This window comes from Thunnus maccoyii, chromosome 13 (genome assembly GCF_910596095.1).
Source record: "Thunnus maccoyii chromosome 13, fThuMac1.1, whole genome shotgun sequence".
Lineage (NCBI taxonomy): Eukaryota > Metazoa > Chordata > Actinopteri > Scombriformes > Scombridae > Thunnus > Thunnus maccoyii.
Window position 1 is genome coordinate 30,540,598 of NC_056545.1, and position 14,235 is coordinate 30,554,832.

At 37.6% G+C, this 14,235-nt stretch overlaps 2 protein-coding genes across 2 annotated transcripts; both read left to right on the top strand.

Annotated features, from left to right (window-relative positions):
- Positions 1–4,096: 4,096 nt before the first annotated feature.
- lim2.1 (lens intrinsic membrane protein 2.1) lies at positions 4,097–7,151 on the top strand. Its single transcript, XM_042431515.1, has 4 exons — positions 4,097–4,271; positions 5,000–5,149; positions 5,631–5,765; positions 7,084–7,151. Exons 1-4 carry the CDS (start codon positions 4,097–4,099, stop codon positions 7,143–7,145), a joined length of 522 nt encoding a protein of 173 aa, XP_042287449.1. The 3' UTR covers positions 7,146–7,151.
- Positions 7,152–10,460: 3,309 nt separating this feature from the next.
- bsx (brain-specific homeobox) lies at positions 10,461–12,353 on the top strand. The gene is made up of 3 exons (XM_042431514.1): positions 10,461–10,794; positions 11,412–11,602; positions 12,111–12,353. The coding sequence occupies exons 1-3, from the start codon at positions 10,548–10,550 to the stop codon at positions 12,351–12,353; spliced, it is 681 nt and encodes a 226-aa protein (XP_042287448.1). The 5' UTR covers positions 10,461–10,547.
- Positions 12,354–14,235: the final 1,882 nt, after the last annotated feature.

The following is a 14,235-nucleotide window of genomic DNA, read 5'->3' on the forward strand; positions in this document are numbered from 1 at the left end:
AAAGAACTGCCACGAACACTATGCACAATAAAAACACACGATGAAACAAAGAGAAACAACCAGCAGCAGACATGGCATACGTCCTACATAAAAGCACACAAAACTACACCACACATTACATTTGACTTGTTTTTATGGCAAATGTGCTACACATCCAGCAGTTAGGGAGCAACATTTCATTCATTTGGAGTAATTCTGGCCACCTGATGAATGTAAGTCCAATATTCTCTCTCATAGCTCTGTTTTGGTTTCCATAAACTCCTGAGGGAAATATCTGAGTCTCTTTAGCTGCTAAATGCTCCACTATGTTCACCAGATGATGATGATCCTAAACAATGCTGTTTTTTTAATGTTCTTGACTGGTCTAGTCAGTCACATGACCTAAATCCAACTGAGTATGTGTTTAACTTGCTGAAAAAGCCCCGACACAGACCTGGCAAAGCATCCCCAGGGAAGATACCTGACGTCTGGTGATGTCTGTGGTTCTTAGACTGCAGCCACTAATTGATCACCAAATATTGAACATGATTACCCCATCATCACAGTTTATATGAACCTAAATGAATTATATTTACCTTTAGTCAGTGTCTTACTACTTGTTCCACACCTTTCCACTGACTGAAAGCACAAACTCACTATACAGACTCTTAAACATACAGTACTTTATGGTATGCATACATGCAGAGAAAATAACTCAAGTAAATGATAGTTTAGGAAATACAGATATAACTCCTGCACCTGCACAGTAACAATCTTCACAATTTTAAGACTCAAGATCTACTGCCATGTTACAATTGTGATGAATGCAGACTATTTAGATGTAAAGAAAAAAAAAGTGTTCAATTCAAAGCAGGAAAGCAGGAGATGTTTGCTAAAATAAAAATTACAGCAAATAGTCACAAGAAAAACTGTGACTAGAGCCTGTAGTTGTTCTCAGTATAAATCATCTTGCACATGTATACACCTCACTAGTAGACTCTGGTCAAAACACTTGAATTTCCACTGTGCAGATTATATTAAATATCAGTGACATCTTGCTGATACATGACACACAGAGTTTAAAACTGCTTCTCCAACTTGTTTAATTTTCTTTATCTGTATCTCCTCCTTTGTGATTAGTATAAATTGAAGTTTTTATGGGGCTGAAACAGAGACAGTTAAATTTTGGCATTGAAAATAAAATTTGGCATTGAAAACAAAACCTGAACAGAAAAAGGAAACACTGGCATTATAACATTTGTATTGGAAAAAGTTGTATTGGCACTGAAACAAGTTCCACTGAAAAATAAAACACGGGCATTAAAAAAATGATCTTACAATCTTATTATCTTATTTTATTTTGATATTTTTGCATTATGATGTGTTTTTCAATGTCAATCTTCAAAATTTTTTCTTCATGTCTTTTTTCAGTGACTCTTTTTTTAGACTGTCAGTTTTTTTTTCAATGTCACTGGTTTTCAGTTTCAACTTTCTGTTTTTACAGTTTCAACTTTCTGTCAGCGTTTTGGCGTGGAGAGGAGGGCCCTTGCTGGGCCTACGTTACCCAGTATGCCTTAACGTCTGACGAAGATATCCAAGGACGATGGTATTATGGTGGAGATTTTGAGCCAGACTGTTGTAATTTCCACTCTAGGACTGCTAAAAGTTAATGAAGTGACTAGTTAATATTTTATCAGGCAGGAAAGTAATCATGTAGATTCCCAATATGTGGTCAATTTATCCCAACAGTTTATCTCATCCTGAGGAGAAAATGATCCTATGAACTGATCTGCAGCTCTTTAGTAATTCACCGTTGGCTCTAATGTCTCATTGTAGTGTTTTGATATATGATATAATTCCTTTTGGAAGATAAATGTTGGTCTCACAGATGAAATCTAACAATTGTAGCTGCCACATTAGTTTGTCTGAATGTTATTACTGGACAGAACAACAACAATGCCTCTGGGCTCTATATGAACAGATATCACCACATTCCAATAGATATAAATATATTAAAATGAACAAATCAGTCTATATTAAATTTTATTTGAAGTGTTTTAATGACAGTGTTTCCTTTTTCAGTTCAGGTTTTGTTTTCAATGCCAAATTTTATTTTCAATGCCAAATTTTAACTGTCACTGTTCCAGCCCCATATGTTTATAGCTTTCACCTCAGTCAGTGTACCTAAACATTTGTGCACACAGTGTATGAGGTGATATCATTTCATATTTACTGCAAATATAATGTAAATCCACTGAAATAAATTTGCAAAATGTGAAACTAAATAAGTATATAAGAATTTTAAAACAGTGTGACAATGTTTGCTTTTAAAATGAGACAAAAATCAGAAGCGGTGCAGCTAAAGACTCTGATTTAATGCCTGGCTTGCCCTTCACTAAAGCCAGTTCAGCCCTCTACTTTCAATCAAAACCATGCAGTCATCACTATTACTTCAGCTTGCCAAGCTTTCGCCATTTCTGTTTTTTCAGCAGATTCCCAAACCACAAAACTGGTGGGTGCTGATTGGCCGGCAGTCGGCCTGGCCTATTGTCTCAGTGCTGTGTTTGTTGTAGCCCCAGTTTCCCCCTATTCACCCCGTCAAACGCTAGTGCTATTAGCCTGCTGGAAATCTGCCTGTCTTGGCATTATAGGATCTTGTTGTATTTTGTCAGGCAAGCCTGTCTTCATAAACGACTTCAAAAAAGGGGTTGATTAAGGTAAGATAATATTGAATTTTGTGCAATAACTGTTGGTGTTCATTTAGTTATTTGGGTTTTGATTTGTTTTTTATTTCTTTGTGATTTTTTCCCCCATGTAGAGTCACAGCTCTGCAGGGAATTTTGCAAATATTAGCCCTAAATTTATCAGAAAATGTACACACATGCTTTTACCTCAGTTTATTGTCATTTAGAAAATCTTCGTATATAGCTGTCTTATTCATTTCAAGAGGGACAAACGTTTTTACTCTGTAGCCAGTTAGGTACAAATGTACAGATATGAGTATGTGTCAATGTCACTGCAGTGCAGTGAATAAAAAGAGATAAAATCTCCTCTCCTCTAGAGGTTTCCTCCCTCTGCCTAACAAAGAATGAAAGATAGAGATGGAGGGCTGTAAGCCTAATTCTAAACTGATCACCACACATGTTCTGTAGTACAAGGGACAAGGATTTGTGTCATTGATTAAATAATTGACAGCAAATATACACAGTATTTCTTTGAGAGTTGAAGAATTTCTGGGAAAAAACGTTGAGTGATGTGATTGTGTGATGGAGAGGAAACACTCAGCCCCAAGGTCAGTGCGAGCTTCAACCAAGGCCTGTCTGGAGGAAAAGAAAATGAACTTAACTGATTGTTTCAGGGGTTTCTATCCTGGCTTGGAAGAAAATGACTAAATAGAAAAATATTAAATCCATCTGAAATAAGATTATTACAATTTTCTATGTGGCACATAACGCTGACATTCTGAGAAAGCTTTCATTTGTTTTACATACTGGGCATCAAATGGATTTAAAAAGTGTTTTGGTTTTGATTGAAACAGCTGCTGGAACTTGCCAGAGAGGATGCTCAGGCGGAAATGTGATTCAGCGGAAATACAGAGCTCTTCAATGAATATACAGAGCTCTTCAATGAGCATCCCGTTGAGGTTTCAGACATAACAAGATATATCTATCTAGCATCCTTTCCCCCTAAAAAACCCTGAAAACTCTCCATGAGAAAGAGAGGGTGGCTGCAGGATATTGCATCCAGGTGGAACAATGAGCAATAGATGTATCAAGTATCAAAGCATCGCTGGACTCAACAGAGGCTGGGTGTATGTGTGTGTGTGTGTGTGTGTGTGTGTGTGTGTGTTGGGGGTGGAGGGGGGTATATGCAAAGCCCATCTTCAGGGACTGATCTCCTAGAGAACAAAGTGGTTCATATACACACAGGCGACCCCGCAGCTCAATCCAGTGGAAATAATATGTTCATTACAACGCAATTACTGACACTTAGACCCTCTCTGCCTGAAGTGTGTGTGTGTGTGTGTGAGGTGGAAAGGAGGGGGGCCACTGACCACTGATGCTAAGTGACCTTATGTTCCTCTATGTGTGTGTGTGTGTGTGTCTGCAGGTGCAGGATGTACAGCTTTATGGGTGGAGGGCTGTTCTGTGCAGGCGTGGGGAACATCCTCTTGATCGTTTCCACAGCAACCGATTACTGGATGCAGTATCGGCAGTCCGGCAACTACATGCACCAGGGCCTGTGGCGCTACTGTATGCCGGGGAAATGCTTCCCACACAACGTCAGCATTGGTAAGTGAAACCAGCCAATGAGAGTTCATGTAGATGAACGGGATTTGAACGCATTTACTTGCTTATTTTTTTGTTAGTTCTACAAACAGGCGGAGCTATCTCAGATGCAGAAATGATTTCATTGGTTGAGGTAAAAGACTCAACAAGCAGTTTAAACTAACAATAAAATTTGGATTGCAAATAATTAAACCATATCTACATATGGTAATTCAATGTATGTTTTTATGGCTAGTCTGAACTTGGAAGGGCAGCTGAACTAACTTGCTATCCATATATTTAGGAAGAACTGCAGGCAGTATGAGTAGTATTACAAGATGCAGTAGCATCCTTTTCATCCATATTAGAAGAAAGACAACATATTTATACATTTCTTGAAGAAAAAGCTCTACTTAGGTACAGAAAATGTTTTTTGGCTCCTCTGATTGAGTTTTAACTCAACCTTTGGGATTGTCTCTGCCTCCTGAACAGCACATGTTAACTTTAATCTGTATGAGAGTGTGTTATGTGTTCGACAGCTTTGGTTGCTAGATTTAGTATTTTGATCTGTTTGATGACATTAGCTATTTAGTTTTTTTTCCCCTTTTCTCAAACATACTTTCTATTTACTATCCTTCATCATACTGGCTTGTTAACATGGCCTGCACAGGGTCACGTCTCAGATCATTCACCTCTGCTGACTTGCACTGACCCCACCAGTGACTTCTATTGACCTTTGATCTTGTCCACAGCCCACTTAGACGCCACCCGTGCCCTCATGATCCTCTCTCTTTTGGCTTGTTTCATTGGCATCATCATCGGCATTATGGCCTTCATCCATTACTCCTCCTTCGACAGGTTTGACAAGACCTTTGCTGCAGGCATACTGTTTTTCATCTCATGTAAGTTCAACTCTATTGTTTTTGTACTAGTGAATTTGCATTTGTTTTGACTTTAATTGATTGTAACCACTAAAGATTTAGACTCAAGGCAGGTTTTTAACATATAATAATAATAATGTACTCATCATGAACTAATGACTTTTTAATTATTCCATTATCAGCGCAATTTCACAACAAAGCCCAGCTGCTTGTTATTTCTATAAAAGGCCTCTTTCATGACAGAGAGGGTTTGTTATTCTCCTGTTTTAAATGCTTTGTTTTGCATAATTTGTAGTGGCCTTTATTCAGTGAAGTGAGATAATTAGGTGTTATTCTGTAACAAAAAGTGAATCCATGGTCACAAATGAAATGCCTAAAAAAGCACAACCTCATTTCTCTTGTAACTGACAGCTCCCATGAGCAGCCAGTAGTAATGCTGGCCATTTGTACAGTCTTTCATAAACACTTTCCTACATGTTCCTTTTCCTTTTCTTCTATCCAGGCTTTTTAGTGTTTCTAGCAATGGCGGTGTACACCGGTGTGACCATCAACTACTATGGGAAACGCTTTGGAAACTGGAGGTTCTCCTGGTCCTATATCATTGGCTGGGTTTCAGTGGTGCTCACCTTCTTTTCAGGTAATCATGCAACCAAACAAATCAAACCGTAACAGGAAATTCTGTAACTCGAAAAGCTTAAGTATGCTCAGTTTGAAATTCTGTGACATTTGGCTGTGATCATTTTCTGCTAAATGCGGACTCATTTTCATGCTACAACACTGGGAGCGAGTACATGGATCAGCCACATTATGATGCACTCAGTGAAGTGTACATTAATCTCTGCTTGGAGATGTCATGGCTAACAAAAGGCTCAAAGTACTTCTTATATTTATGATTACATTAACAATTTATCATGTAACACCTTTTGAAAATGTTGTATAACAAGTAAAATTGTATTCACCTGCACATATTGTCAAATGCATGCCTAGCTAATGTTATTTATACTGCATGTACTAAAAAAAACAAAAACTACAGAGCATATGTAATATTACACAATGCAAAGACTCACTTCCCTTTGCAGAAAACAGTCAAACCATACATGGGTCAACCCATAGTCAAGCCGCTGAATCAATAATGTGACATTATCAGTAAGTGATGCTTTTAGTAAGTGCTCATCTCTGAATCCTCCACCATGCTGTGCAGTACCTGCTGATCAGCAGGCTTTTCACTATACTGAATATGAAAATGGTTTCATGGGAAAAAGCATCCATATGCTGAAAATACCATGATGTTGAACTGTTTACTAAAACTGAAGATTACAAAGTAGAGAGATGGAAAAACAACATTAACATGATACACATTCATTTCAAAGGTATTTTTCATAATTTGCCTACGTTAATGGGATACATAAGTATTATGTGAAGTAAGTATTGTATGGATTAGTATAAAAACATTTTTTAACATGGCAGAGGACTTCACATATGTGTCCTAGTCGGTAAATGTGGTGGCTTGAAAACAGAGCTGCACTGGACTGAGACAAATAGAAACCGGATGCTCCGTAGTCTCACATGCAAAGAATATTAAGAACTCAATTCAACGCAATTTTTTAATGTCTCAAATAAGTCGGTTCCCCAATTTGATTTTCTTGCTTATGCATGAAAAATATTAGTAATCCTCACTGGACATTGGAGGGGAACAAAAAGACCCCAAAATATCAATTCATTATCATTTTCATTGAAAGCTGTTGAATTAAAATGACACAAATCACACATAGAGTGTATACTGTGTCAAGTCACATTATAAACAACAAATGTAAAACTGCACATATTGTGAGTTTAAACATAAGCATACAAGTTTTCAAATATTTACAAATGTAAATAATTAATTTTATGATGTATGATCATTATAATAATGAATAACAAATATGATAACAAACATAACTTCTCTGTCTTTTCAGGTATATTCTATCTGTGTGCCTATCGGATGCATGAATGCCCCAGGAGCACTAACTCTCATTAGAAGACTTCAATAAATAAGCCATGGATTATGATCATAAGAGCTGTGTGTAGATTTTCACCACCAACATGGACTTAGAGTTTACCTCTGGAACATGAGGATCAAAGTTGAAATGATTTCAATAAAAAGATTGGGGAAAATGTGACTCTTTGTTTTCATCCACAAACATATTTTTCTCAATTCTTTTTGTTTCTTTAAGGTTGCTTGATTTAATAAAGTTATTTATTGCAGTTATTGTGCTCAATTGCAGTTGTGTACAGCTGTTTTTCTGTCACTATAGATGGGTGACCCATACAGTGTATCAGCTGAGTGATAGTCAGCCTCCTCCTTAGCTTTATGACACTGTCATTAGAAAGCATAGTGTCTGTCCATAGCTGTAGAGAGTTATCAATATATCCTACAAAATTAAACTGAGACCTGTCTGCATAGAAAAGTTCAGATTACAAGATAATAACTCATGAAGGCTTGTAAATCCAATATGTGTGGAAAAATACAAACAAATGCAAGGTTTTGGGCACAAAGCAGAAGACATATGCAATATGCTTACTTGAAAACAATAATCACCTATTATTACACCTTGTAAAATGTTTTTTCTCGCCATTCGAGAGTCTATTGAAAAAGATGTGTTTAAAATTGATATGGATACATTTTATTGAAAAAAATGTATATTATAAATAAAAAATACCATAATGATTATGTTACTAAAAAGCAATTAATTTTAAGTACCATAGGCAAGCTTTAACCCCAACAAACTATAGTATTTCTATCTTCTATCTATCTAGAATTTCTATGATATTATAGAAATACTAAACAGGACTACAAAAGACCTATGATGTGGTAGGTATATATGTACCATGGATTTACATTATTATTTATGTAACCCAAAAAATGTTGATACACTTTTTTTCTGCAAATACATTTAGATGAGTTTTCCTTCTCTACATCCCTTTATTCCTTCGCTCTGTTGATCACCAGCGCGACTGCTTTGACTATAAGCCATGTACTACCCTGCTGCAAACCTCTTATCCAAACGTGCCACTTAACGGAGTGACGCACTGCCTGCTCAAAATTTTTACTTAATGAAATGGCCACAGAAAGCTGCTTAACCGCGCCTTAAGAACGGACTCTAAAGGCGATTTCATCACCATTTGTTTCATTTACTTTCTAATTTTCCCCTAAAAGCAACTTGTTATCCTGGAGCGCTCCATAAAAGGGATTGACGCAGAGCCAGGTGCAGCAGGGTTACCTCCATCTGCTTTGACCATGTCTTTAAAGGCTCTTTTCTTTTCTGCTGCTATTCTTTAACTTCACCTTATATATATTTTTAAATAACGTCCGAGAGTTTTTCAGTGTTGTGTCGACTACTGGAATCTTGTTTTTCTTAATAACTTTCCAGAAAAATAATTTCATTTGGTTCCACAATTGCTTTTCCGATGAATACTTGGTGGAAAATGACAGACAGAATATGTATATGTAATGACTTATTAGGAGCACTTTTTGCAGCAGCTTCAGACATGGATGGAAGTTATTATTGAGACATATTATGATGACTTATCATATGTCTTATGATTTGTAACAATCCAACTATGCTAATTTACATTTTCAGCGCACAGGTCCATTTAACAAAAAAAAACAAAACCTATGCAAACTAATGTAGCAGAACGGCGCTTTTCCAGCGTAACTGATTCCCAGTAATTAATTTGTTCTTTCTCCATGTGATCAAATGGAAATCCTGTCCTCCAGCCCAAGGATTACAACTTCCGCTCTAACATCTCCCTTAATTGCCTAATAGCATTGCAGCGTGAATTCTGCCTACATTAAGACACTTTCACATTAACCGGCCTGATTGGAAATGTGATGACAACACCATATCAACAAATTATAGCGCACCGCTTTCTTTCGCAAATGGGCACAGGAGCGGCACTTGTACTCTCCCAGATTTTAATACCGACAATTACAGCCAATTTGGGCGGAATTACTTGACAGACCTGTAGCAGCCTAATCCTCCTGTGACACAGGCTACATCACTTGATTCAAAAACTACTAACATAAAGGAAGTGCAGAAGTTATTCAAGTGAATTTCCCGAACAATTAAAAACAGTGAATGTGGTCGCATGTTCAAGTTCCATGCCAAGCCAATCTAAAGTTCTAGGTATCAAAGTCTCTTATCGGCACGGATGACTTATTGAAAGTCATTATAGAAACATACCAATTATCACAGAAATAATCATACAATCACTGAATTTCATGCATCAAATTATTATAGAAATATCACAGTCATGCCAAAAGAAATAAAGCATAATTTTAGGCTATAAACCATGTATGACATACATATGTGCACATATGTGTTCTACCAGCAACTCACAGTTCATTTCCCCACCGACACATATAAAAGATATATTTTTCTGTAGGACAAAGTCACTTTTATCTCACTACTGAACAGGTAACCAAGGCAGCGTTTTACGTTTGCCAGCACAACGTAATAGGGAAAAGAGTTTAGTAGTATATAAAGATCATTTCTAGGAGACTGGGTTGTAATAGGGTAAAGACGACCTATAAACTACTGTAGAAATATTTCAATGTTTCAGATGGGGATACTATAAATCCTCTGGCATTAATATCAATTTTCAAATATTGTGTTTAAGTTACCAGTACGCATACATCTTAGATGTCCCTTCCAATAAAGTAAACAGAAAAAATACCACAGAGATTGAAGCAGAATTTTTCAGCACCATGGCGAGCGCCCGCCTGCACCACCTGACCACTGACTACTAGATACTAACGGATCTCACTCTAAATACTTGATAGGACCATAGATTCCATCATAGCATAGCATATCCTCTGTAATCCCAATTCATTACTTTTAACATTTTACATTAAGAAAACTTTTTTGTTTGTTTTGTTTTACAAACTATAGTCATATTTAGACTAAATAAAGAACAATTCTCCACGAGGCCTTAGTGCTCGTGAACCTGGCTAAAGCTGCGTGGTTGCTAGGCGACCACATAAGCACCTCTATGATGATACTCGGTTGAGTTTTGGGTTGCTATTCTAATGAACTGTGATGCGGTCGCAGGTGCGCTGCTTATCTGGAATCTGCTTTTTTCACCAGCTTCGAACGCGTCTAAGCCAATCAGAATGGATAACTGGCCCCTCACATCTCCCCCCCCGCCCAGCCAGCGCTCTAATTGGCTGATGCGCAAATCAATTTCCCCAATCCGCTACTCTGTCCGAATAAATACTTGTTGGGAATCTGCCCTCCCACTGACATGAATGTGATGCTCGACGTAGTGCCATTCACGGATCACACACAGGGGCTGCATTTAAGCCTGGGAGACTTGTGGGAAGGAGCAGATGCTGGTGCAGGTTTAAGGCAGGAAAATAACACCCAAACTAACTAACATCATGAGTATGAACAACTACGCGTCTGCGGCTCCCACGCAGAGGTCGACGTCGTTTTTTATTGAGGACATCTTATTGCACAAACCTAAGCCGCTGAGAGAGGTCATTCCATCGCCGTTCTGCAGCTCGCTGGCCTCCCGGATGCCCATCCTGGAGTATGGATACCCACTGATGCCAACGCCAATACTGGCGCCACATCCTCACCATCCTCTCCACAAGCCAGAGCATCACCAGTACTTCTTCACATCTGGTAAGCACAAGAGAACCAGTGAGGCAGAGGAGGAGGAGGCCTTCATTGTCAAGGAAACTTCTGTCAGAGCTGATAACTGGACAGAAATAATGTATCTGATGATGATGCTGGAGCCTTCATACAGTCAGGCATTATGTCAGAAGCTGTAAGCGCTTTATTTGAAAAATACACGCTCAGGCTATTTAAATTGAAAGACCATTGTCAATACTTAGTATCTATGGATTTATGCTCATGAGTTTGGGGACATATAGTCATTTACAGTAGCGGACGGGTTGAAATAAATCTTATTACATACAAAATGCTTAATGAAAATGTGTTGAGCATCTCAGGAAATCATAACAAGTTATGGTTGTTATTTATTTATGGGCTTATTTTTTCAGGACTGTATCAATTTATCTTTTACTTCATTATATTTTTATTATCTATCATTATATTATTTGTCCGCCTTAAAAAAAAAGAAAAAAGAAAAGCAATATTTTTTTGGATTATCCTGTAAAAATGAGTCTTTTTTTTTTTTTTTACATAAGCATCATGTTAATTACAACTTATCAAAATAGAAATCATCACTTGGTTGAACTTGTATTTGGAGATTTTTGACGGTTTCCTCTCACCTGTAGGGATGCAGATGCCGGCCTTGTTCCAGCACCACGCAGAGTTACCGGGGAAGCACTGCAGACGCAGGAAGGCCCGGACTGTTTTCTCTGACTCGCAATTATCCGGCCTGGAAAAGAGGTTTGAAATCCAGAGGTACCTCTCCACGCCGGAGAGAGTGGAGCTGGCTACAGCGCTCAGCCTGTCCGAGACGCAGGTACATACACACACACGCACACACACACACACACACACACACTACAGTTAGAGCAGGAACTGTAGGAGTGCAAGGCAGTCTGCTCAAGGGCCTGGAGGTGGTGTATTTATTTATCATCTACAGACTGGCGATTAAACATCGGAAACAAACAAACCCATTCACAAAAATAAATAAATCTCCAAATTATCGCGCAATCCAATAAGTGTATAGTCTATATGTATATCACAACTGAAGAATTTATGTGTAGCCTTACTCTGAGCTGAAAGCCTTCTTTAATTCAAAATAAACTTTAAGGTAATAATTTGCATTTCAAAATATACAAATCGTTCTTGTAGAGTACTAAATCTATAATAAATCTAAACTCTTACTGCACCATATATAAAAGGCCAAACTAATTTAAAACATATATTTTTTTGGCTTTACATGTGTAGATTTAGTGATTCCTTTAGATTGCAGGCCTCTTTGTAATCCACATCTTTCTTACCTTGCCCCATGCACCACTGTGCAGGTGAAAACGTGGTTTCAGAACCGGCGGATGAAGCATAAGAAGCAGCTGAGGAAAGCGCAGGACGAGCGGAAGACACCCGGGGAGTTGGAGAGATCCGCGGACAACTCGAGCGAGAGCGAACTGAACGACAAGAGCGCGGAGGAGCTGAAACACGCGCTGCAGCCGGACTCGTACCTGCTGGAGGAAAACGACGACGACGTGGATATCGAGGATGACATTTGCTCCCCGGATCATCTACTATAGTAGGCTGCAGAGCTGTTTTATAAGCAGCGACTTACGCACTGTAAATGTACTGTAGATAACACTTTCTCTCCTTCCATTACAGATATATAAGTTACTGTTTTAAAAAATACAATGTTGATATTTATTCAAACATGCAAAGTGGGCCTATTGGGGTTTTTTTTTTTTTTTTTTTTTTTTTACAATTGCCCCTTATCATCTATGAACATTTTCGTGTCAGACGAAACATATATCACGCTATTATTATTATTATTATTATTATTATTATTATTGTTATTGTTAGTCTAATATTGCTATTATTATCATTATTGCTTTAAAAAGTCAAGACATTAGTTTATTTTGAAATGTTCCTCTCATGTCTTGTCTTTCCTGACGGACAGCCTGTACAGTACAGATGATGATTAATAAGCATATGTATTATAGACGCATGCTACCCCATCCTTTTGCACTTTTATCCCAATCAAAATTTTCCATGCTACTCTTTTTTATCTTTTTTTCAATTTGCCTACTTTTGATATTTTATCTGCAGTTTGTCCATGTTGTTGGAAGTTTTATAAATCTTTTTTTTTTTGGTCTAATACACTGTTCTTCAGTGGCTGGCATTTGTTTTTTTTGTCTGTGAATATATATATATGTTATATAAATAATGAATCGGAACTCGGCTCCGTTTATTCTGTTTCACCTTTTATATTTTATTCCTACCGAAACGCCAGTTTGATTTTGTCGTTGACGTTTCCAGCTGAGCAGCAATGATTTAGAGAATAAAATAACCACATACATGGACGTTAATGTAGTATTATTATTTAAGCTGCACATGCGTATGTGGTCAGGTGTTCAAGTGAGTTCAAACGGCTCTCTCCTGTGCTGTTGTATGCGCTTGTATTAGGAACCAGTCTCCACAGCATGGAGCTCAGTTTTGAATGAGGGGGGGGCAGCTTGTTCTTTACTGGGCTTCCCGCATGGTGGCCTGCAGCCTGCTGTGCTTTAAGCCAACAAACAGAAACGCAAAAGACTGACAGCAAGAAATTACAAAGAGTCAGCAGCTCCTCAGAGTACAAATGCTTACTCATGTCAGAAAAGTATTTTATGTATTCTCCTCTAAATATTAACCTCCAAAAGTCACGTAGCTTCAATGGTCTATGTTCATTTCCAAACTCATTTTTTAAATGACGATGATTCATTACAAAAAATGCAGATTGTATCTGGAGCAAATGAATTCTATGCAGAGCAAGAAGACAGAGGAAAGGTGAATACATTTTGTTGCATATGTTTGTGTCAGTGCATTGCTAAGAATATGTGTGAATAAGAGTGTGGCACAATGAATCCTATTTATAGGTCATGAATTAATAGAGCAATTCTTCACTGTGGTAAAAGGCTTGATGGATATTCTGCTCATGACAACAGATGAAAATATCTACAGTATGTTCTGACCATAAAAAAAAAAATAATAATGGAATGTTTCAGAATAAATCGACTAAAGCAGAATTCTAAATGGCACACCTCTGCTCATGGTAGTCATGTGTTTCTGCCACTAAATTGTCTGAAAATTCAGAGAATGACTCCAAGTTTGTAAAACATTTTGGTCCTGCAGGCTCACACTGACATGAGAACGATAACTCTGATTCCATCTCAATCGTGAAAATGTGTCATCATTTGTTTTGAGTCAGTATGGTGAATACCACTGTTCATGAATTTATGTGATCATATCTATTTAACCTAAAATATTATTGTCATCAAAAATCATGAGAATTTAACATGCCAAGAAATAAAATCAAATGTATTTTAGACTCTTATGTGCCAACATTATTATATCCACTATGCTCAGGGCAGAGTATCACCATGGAAATATTGAGTATTTAAAACAAAATCGGCAGTAGTCTCAATA

Bases quoted from the DNA above. Each gene is read 5' to 3' on its own strand.
- lim2.1 (XM_042431515.1), top strand. From the start codon at position 4,097: ATGTACAGCTTTATGGGTGGAGGGCTGTTCTGTGCAGGCGTGGGGAAC. The intron at 4,272-4,999 runs GTAAGTGAAACC...TCTTGTCCACAG, and splicing joins CCCACACAACGTCAGCATTG to CCCACTTAGACGCCACCCGT. The intron at 5,150-5,630 runs GTAAGTTCAACT...TCTTCTATCCAG, and splicing joins CATACTGTTTTTCATCTCAT to GCTTTTTAGTGTTTCTAGCA.
- bsx (XM_042431514.1), top strand. From the start codon at position 10,548: ATGAGTATGAACAACTACGCGTCTGCGGCTCCCACGCAGAGGTCGACG. The intron at 10,795-11,411 runs GTAAGCACAAGA...TCTCACCTGTAG, and splicing joins CCAGTACTTCTTCACATCTG to GGATGCAGATGCCGGCCTTG. The intron at 11,603-12,110 runs GTACATACACAC...ACCACTGTGCAG, and splicing joins TCAGCCTGTCCGAGACGCAG to GTGAAAACGTGGTTTCAGAA.